The 8,083-nt window shown below is 48.7% G+C and overlaps 1 protein-coding gene and 1 long non-coding RNA gene across 2 annotated transcripts in view; one reads left to right on the forward strand and one right to left on the reverse strand.

The window, feature by feature from the left end:
- GNPDA1 (glucosamine-6-phosphate deaminase 1) lies at nt 1-7,332 on the reverse strand. The gene is made up of 6 exons (XM_005881092.2): nt 7,203-7,332; nt 6,106-6,207; nt 4,460-4,642; nt 3,280-3,464; nt 976-1,150; nt 1-323 (listed from the first exon to the last, which is right to left on the reverse strand). The coding sequence occupies exons 1-6, from the start codon at nt 7,324-7,326 to the stop codon at nt 223-225; spliced, it is 870 nt and encodes a 289-aa protein (XP_005881154.1). The 5' UTR covers nt 7,327-7,332; the 3' UTR covers nt 1-222.
- Nucleotides 7,263-8,083, forward strand: part of LOC106723874 — a 4,807-nt gene continuing 3,986 nt past the window's right edge. Inside the window, exon 1 of the long non-coding RNA XR_001359604.1 lies at nt 7,263-7,345. This is a non-coding gene — a long non-coding RNA (uncharacterized LOC106723874). The remainder of the gene's footprint in view (nt 7,346-8,083) is intronic.

Consider the following 8,083-nt stretch of genomic DNA (forward strand, 5'->3'; position numbering starts at 1 on the left):
TGGAGTGATTTTTTTTTCTGATTAATAAGTTACAGACAAGTCATTTCTCCTATAGCTAAACTCCATGAATAGGCTCCACACTGCAGAGCCAAGAACAGTTACGTTCTACCATTTATCCAGAGTAATCGTACTGGATGAAAAAAACACAATTCTGTCCCCAAGACAATTTCCAGAAAGACCTGCCTGTCCCGGTGAGGTACCTGGCACTAGGATTAGCACAGGTTAATCACTGTATGGTTTCTTAGAAGACTGGCTTTTCTCTGTTTCTTTCTCTTTGATACTGTACAAGGGGTCCACCAACTTGTTATGAACAAGCATTAAACCTACAAAAAAAATTAAAAAACAAAGTAGTTAATGGAGGTAGAGGCAGAGTTCCACAACTGTCAACAGTAATACAGGAGCTCTCAAATTTTGTCCTAGAACTGATAACATTCATGCTTTCTGTGTGGCTCCAAATAATAAACACTCTAAGAATAGGAAAGAAATTGTTATTTCCAATAAATGCTGGAATCCACAGGACTTTTGTAAACCCAATCTCCAGGAGAGTTGGCCATTAAAAATCTTTTCAGCAAAGAACAAATTCCTAATTTGCTCAGTAAAAGGATTTTCATACAAGTTTGCTTAAAGCATTGTGTCCTTTTAAAGTAAAAGAACAAGAGCCTCAAGACAGTTCAGTGCCTTTTCTACAGGGAAAGGCCTGTGTGAGAGCAGGGAAGACAGATAGCCTGAGGCTCAGTAGTCCTGCAGAGATCATCACATAGGCCTGGACTACAACTTTTCATTCTCTCCTCCTCCTCCGAGCAAACCAGTCTCCAGAAATGGACCCTCACAGTTATGGATGGAAGAGAAATGACTGTGTATTCTGAAACAGCGTTTGATTTTTATTAAAATCAGATTTGATTAAAATGTCCAGAGCATGAAAGCTAGGCATATCCTGAACTTGGCCACCTACTCCCAAGCCTACCCCTCCCTCACCTTTGAAATACTTCACGGTCTTCACTTTCAGCTCCAGGGTGGCATCCTCATCGCACACAAACACGGTGCGGGGATGCTGCTGGAAGGCAGACACGGTCCACATATGGTTCACTCCCTCCTCAATGGCTTTGTACAGAGCAAATGCCTTGTGAGCACCTGTGATGAGGATCATCACCTGGGGATCAGAGAACAAGCCCATGACAGAGGAGAAGCAGCGAAACCTGAAGTCCAGGCGCCTGAACTCTAGTGTGGCCGCCCCAAACTGCTGTAAGGACTACTGTTCTATATACCATCGCAAGTCTTTAGCATGCAGCACACTGCTCCGGGCTCCCCCTACGTTATCACACAAGTTGCCTGAGTAGGGAGCATCATTACTCCTTGTCCTGTAAGGAAATGGGCTGGGGTTGGGGCCAAGGTTAAGTGACTTGCGCCAGGTCATTTCTGACCCTAAGTGTATGTTCTTGACCACCACTCCACAGTGTCTTCTGGCACCTTTGATGGTGGCTGCAAGTGCCCTGTGAACAGACGTGCCCTACAAAGGCCCACACTTATCCCAACAGTTTTGATACTGGGTTCTAGGAGGTCCTAGGTTTTGTGAGTTTTCACAGTCACAAAAAGATGAGTCCCAATCTCTCAGGGGGCCTTGGAAACAATGCTGAGAGTCCTCTGTATGGTGAGGTCACAGCTGCCACTTAATCTGGTCACTTTTAGTTCCAAATATTAGACCTACTAATGTGACTTGGGGTAATGCATTTTGTTTAAATCAGTGGTTCTCAACCTTCCTAATGCCGCGACCCTTTAATACAGTTCCTCATGTTGTGGTGACCCCCAACCATAAAATTATTTTTGTTGCTACTTCATAACTGTAATTTTGCTATTGTTATGAATTGTCATGTAAATATCTGATATGCAGGATGTATTTTCATTGTTACAAATTGAACATAATTAAAGCATAGTGATTAATCACAAAAACAATATGTAATTATATATGTGTTTTCCGATGGTCTTAGGCGACCCCTGTGAAAGGGTCGTTCGACCCCCAGAGGGGTTGCGACCCACAGGTTGAGAACCGCTGGTTTAAATGAAACAAAGGCACAGACTCCCTTCAACAGCTGAAATACCAAGAAAGCAAGTAGTGGACAGTGATCATAAAGAACTCAGCTCTGTGGATTTCCTTTGTAATTCACTTGCACCATGGAATTGTGAACAGGATTTACGGTTCCTTTCTTTTTTCTTTTTAAATATGTTTTTGATTTTAGAGAGGAAGGAAGAGAGAGAAATATGGATGTGAGAGAGAAACATTGATCAGCTGCTTCCCGGGGACTGAACCTGAGACCTGGGCATGTACCCTGACCAGGAATAGAACCAGCAACCTTTTGGTACAGAGGATAATGCTCAACCAACTGAGCCACACCAGCCAGGGCTACTATTCCCTAAAAGGTGAGAAAACAGAGGCATAGAGGAAATATGGCTCTTTGTTCAGAATTCCAGATCTAATTTTAGAAGAGAGAATTTCCTGATATCCAGCCCAGGCTCTTTCTCAGATTAGCATTCACTAACACGACAGGGAGGTTTGCAAGCCACAAGGCCAAGTACAGCAGAGTGACCCTAGGTACTGACTTGAAGCTACCCACAAGAATTCTGGCGCCATTGCACCTTTCACAAGAGTTCACTTTGGACTTAGATGTTTGTTTACAGACCTAGGCAAAGAAGCTTAAAGTTAAAATGTCTGTGTCTGCTTCCCACTAAATATAATCCAGGAAGAAAAAATGCTTCTAAAATTCTAATGAAAGACAGTAGGAAATTAGAGCCACAAAAAAAAAAAAATTGTTACCCAACTTTCTAGGAAAAAAACTTACTAAATTCAGTTTAGGACACTTATGTTTCCCACATTTATGAATCCCCAAACTCAGGGCTGTAACCACCAACATCCTGGACCTATAGGAGCTCCCTTCAAATACTGACCCCCAACTGCAGGGAACCAGAGGGTCCATCTTGGTACCTGGGCAGGTGCAAATTCATACTCAGACAGCAGTACTGCTGGGCTCCTCTGCCTGTGAGCAGCTCGAAAGGGGTACATACACAGGCCAGGGAGCCTGCCGTCTCCTGGGCAGTCCTCACACTGGGAACAATGGCTCCCTCCAAAGAGGAAGGAGGAACACTGACAGGGTCAGTTGGGATTTTATCCTCATAATGTATTCATTTTTAATACAAATGTATCTAGGTGGTACCTGTAGAGTTAAATTTTTGAAACAAGCCCAGTCCAATCCCCAGTGAAGGCCTGTGGACCCCTTGCACCCTTACCTCTCTGGCATTCATGACAGTGCCCACACCCACCGTCAGGGCCATGGTGGGCACCTTGGCGAGGTCTCCATCGAAGAACCTAGCATTGGCCAGGATGGTGTCCATGGCCAGCGTCTTCACACGAGTCCTGGATACCAGACTGGAGCCCGGCTCATTGAAGGCAATGTGTCCGTCGGGGCCGATGCCTGCCCAGGGGAGAATCAGGGCAGCCTATCAGTGCCAGGGCCTCAGATTGCAGGGGTGGACGCTCTCTCCTCCTCCATCCGGGGTCTACAAAACTTGAAAACCATGTCCCTTTTCTCCTGGGCAGGTCCCTAAGCATGTGATCTTTTCCTCTCCATCTCCCACCCTTTTCTTTCTAGGGCGCACACCGCCATTGTTAACTGCTACCATCCTCAGAAAGCTAGGAAACGGGGACTCCAAATAGCTTCCTCCTCCCAGGTCATTGAACTGTAACCTCTCTTTCTCTCTCTCTCCTGCTAATAGTCAGGGGTCCTGCTACCAGGGGAGTCACAGTGAATAAAACACACACAGGGCCTGGACAGGGGCTGCCAACTTTATACAATCTCAGAATATGAGCGCTCCTGGCCTCTTCCTCCCCATCTTGAATAGAGTTAAATCCAGAGCAGTAAAAGGCAGTCCAACTTCACACCCCTGTGGGTGACTCTGGAGCTGGCAACACATGGAAATGTAAGAGGGCAGCCCAGGGTAAGAACAAAGGCACAAATCTGAGATGAAGACACCCTTGGTGCCTGCCTTGTCTCCACCACTCTGGCCAGCTAACCTTGGGCAAATCACGAAACTTCCCTGGAGTTCACTTGGCTGTCTACAGCGTGCAGGGGCTGAGTGAGGAACCTTCTGGGACTACATGTGATTTTACCTGTTTAGCTAAGTCCCATGACTGAGCTATAAAACTTTGGGCAACAAAATCTCAGAGCCCAAATTCAAACCCTCAATCTACTGACAAGGCATTGACGTGCAGAAAGAGAAGACATCCAATGTCACACAGCTGCTGAGCAGCAGAACCAGGGCAGGGAGCTAGGGGTCCCACTCTGCCTTCCCTGCCTCCTCAGAGTCATGAGTGGCTCCTACAGTCACTAGCAGAGAAGAAGCTGTTTGAGACCGCATGTGTCTAACTGTGCTGGGTCTGGCCTAGCCACCTGGGCACTGTCAAGCTCACCTCCAACAAACAGCTCAATCCCGCCTGCAGCCTGGATCTTCTCTTCAAAGGCGTCACACTCAGCCTGCAGGTCAGCTGCATTCCCGTCCAGAATGTGGGTGTTTTCCGGGTGGATGTCAATGTGCTTGAAGAAGTTGTTCCACATAAAGGAGTGGTAACTCTCTGGGTGCTCTCGAGGAAGACCTGTGGGGCCACGGCCACACTCAGGCATGCCCAGGCGCAGCCAGAGCCTTCCTCTCGGGGAGGAGGCCAGGATATGCCCAGGCCCCCAGAGATGCTCTCAGGGAAATGCCAGCCAGGGAACCCTGAGCACCAGCCCTCCGACCCTCCCCCCCCTCAGGATAAGCTGAGCTGATGTCTCTGTCTACCCACCACCTCCACCTATGACTACAGGATTGGGCCAGAGTAGCTACACCCCAGAGGCCTGAGGAATCCCTCATTTTGATCTCCTTTTCACAGGAGAAGAACCTTAGGCTGGAGGCCAGAGTTAATCTGGGCTTCTGGAGGTGGCTTAGGTACCTGGGGGTGAAGCTCTGCCTATCTGGGAAAGGAAGCATGCACACCCCTCACCCTGTGCCTAACCCCACCACTCCCCTCGTTATACCCTGCTCAGCCTGAACCCCCACTTGACTACCAGGTGGTTAGGGAGAATTATCTCAGGGCTTCCCAAAAGGTTCTTTTCAGTCAAGAAGAAAAAGCATGTTTCAAGTGAATATTTAATGCTTAATGTTAAACATCAAGAATGTTTACAGTGAGCCTTAAAAAGGAAGGAAATTCTGACACATGCTACAACATGGTGAACCTCAACAACATGATGTTAAATGAAGTAAGCCAGTCACAAAAAGACAAAATACTGTATGATTCATTATATGAGGTACCTAGAGTAGTCAAATTCATAGAGAAAGTAAAATGGTGATTGCCGGGGGCTGCGGGAGTGGGAAATGGGGAGTTGGTGTTTAATGGGTATAGAGTTTCAGTTTTGCAAATGGTCGGGCGTTGTGGAGATTGGTCGCACAACAGTATGACTGTGCTTAACACTACTGAACACATAAAAATGGCTAAGATGGTACATTTTATGTTATGTGTATTTTGCTACAATTTAAAAAAAATGTTTAAAGTGAAACCATTACAAAATTATAGGGGGGGGGGGGGTGGTCGGGCATGGAAGGAGGTGACAGACCAAGGTGCTGTAGCTTTTCAGTAGTGGAAAAGACACCAGTCTCATCTCCCCTCCCAGTGTACCTGGCAGCAAGGGGCGCTAGAGGATGAACACTGGAGAGAAAGTCCAGACAGACACGGGGACACCCCCAGCCATGATCCCATTTCCAGTCATTTGTTCTGAAAAGAAAGGGCATGGAGTTGGGGAGGAGGCAAAGGAGAAAATACTAGAATATTTACTAAGTGCTTGCTCTAAATAAGAGGCTTCCACATCTGTGTTATCATTTAATGCTTACAACGTATGAGGTCAGTTTTATTGGCCCCATTTTATAGCTGAGTAAACCAAGGCCTGGAAGAGATAGGTATCAGTAACTGAGCCTAGCACCAAATGTCACTGGTTTCCTGACACTGAATTCCTCTCCAGCCTGCGAGGGGGAGGAGTTCGGACTCTCCTAGAATCAGATAAGGACTGAAAGGGAGAGACTCACCCACATACTCGTCCATGTTGAAGGTCTTCACATATTTGAAGGACAGGTCTCCATTCTTATAGTACTCAATTAGCTTCTTGTAGCAGCCAAGTGGGGTGCTCCCTACAAGAGAGGGCACAGCCATGAACACCCTTCAGCCCCTCACCCCCACCCCTGGAAGCCCAGAGGGCACCCGGGAATGAGTCAGGGCTGCTTCGAACAAGTCAGATCTGAAGTCCTACCCAAATGTTGCATGTCATGCTTGTTTACTGCCTAGTTCCCCACTAGACTGTAAGCCCCAGAGAGGCAGAGCTGTGTCTGTTTTGTCCATTGCTAAATCCTCAGCGTGCAGCTCACTGATGACTGAAATGACTGTGATTAGTACTTGAGTGAACATCAGACTTAATTACTAACATGACATTCTCTGAGCAACTACTCCGTGTGAGGCACAGGGGCTCGTGATGGGGATGCAGAGACGCGAGAGATATAGCAGCCACCCTGGAAGACTATCTCAGAGTGGGGACAAGAAGCAGTAATTCCAGCTGTGACGGGGTAAGCACAGGCCAGACTGAGGGTTCAGAGAAGACTTCCCTGAGGAGCAGCAAACTCCCAGGTTGAGTCTCATTAAAGAGCGAGTCATAAAACATAAAAAAGGCAGGAGGACCGCTTCTGAAAGAATCAGGATATTTGTTTGGAGGAGCTGGGATCAAAATATCTTCCTATAAAGGCAACATTCTGATTTTTCCCAAAGGAATGGACTGGGTGGTGGGACTAGATAGTAGCACTCCAGATGCACAGAAAATTCATTCATTACATAAAATGTATGCCTTAAGGCGCTGGGACTTAATCCTGGGAAGGAACCCACGGCTGACAGGGCTGACTTAGGATGTAGCCAAAAACCAAGTTCTTCCTGCTCCAGGAGTCTTCAGGAGCAGGCAGCAACCCAACCACCTACAAAGGAAGCTGGGTCCTCTGTTTTGTGTGTCCAGGAGGCAGGGGAGTTGTTCACTCATAGCACGGGTACCTCAGAGTCCTCCTTCAAGTCCCCTGGCTCCCTAAAATCCCCTACTCTCCCCCCACTCCGCAACCCACGGCCCCCTCTCCATCGCATAACGCACCGGTGGGGAGCCCCAAGGTGAAGTACTTGTCTGGTCCGGGGTTAAACTGGATGATGCGGTTCCTGATGTACTTGGCGGCCCACTCACTGGCCTGAGAATAGTGGTCCAGGATGATGAGCTTCATCTTGTTCTGCGGGGGGCAGGTGAGAAAAGGACTCACTACTAAGGGGCAGGGAGAAAGAGATGCAGGTGTTTGGCTTAGAGGAGAAGCCCCTCTCACGCAGCAACACCTGGTCCCCAGGCGGCTGAGCCGGGAAGAGGAAGCACTAACTTTCAGTTCACAGGAACTGACAGCTGGGCCCGGTGCCGCCTTTACCCACCAGGAGGCGCCGCTGTGGCAGAGACCTGGGTTCTAGTCTCAATTACTTCCTTTACCAGGACCTCGGTCTAAGGACCCAGAGTCTCTGAGCCTGTTTTCTCTTACGTGAAAATGGGAACATAAGTACCTACCGGACCAATTTCACGATGGTGAATACTAACGAAGGGAATGCGTGTAACCACAGTACTCTATGTTGGCTAGGATCTTGTAGCTCGACCCATCCCCCACCCCCCTCCACCCCCACCCGCTGGCTCTTCTCTGCCCACAGGCTCCCCAGTAACTGCAGGGGCCAGCGGTTCATCGTGGGTCACCAGGGCAGGTGGGGCCGTGCGCTTTGCTGGGGAGACGGGTTCTCTCCCACCCGCCGGCCTTGCCTGTGGATCTGCAGTTTCCGCCCAAGCGCACAGGGGAAAGGTAACCGTTCTAGGAGGGCACTTGCTGCCCCGCACTGCGCTCAGAGTGGGAGGCCCGAGGCGGAAGTGACCGCCTCGGCCCTGGTGGGGTACAGGAGTGTCCCCCCCACCCCGACGGCGACCCCATTGCCCTCCAGCCCCGCCTAGGA

Source organism: Myotis brandtii, unplaced genomic scaffold (genome assembly GCF_000412655.1).
Source record: "Myotis brandtii unplaced genomic scaffold, ASM41265v1 scaffold668, whole genome shotgun sequence".
NCBI lineage: Eukaryota > Metazoa > Chordata > Mammalia > Chiroptera > Vespertilionidae > Myotis > Myotis brandtii.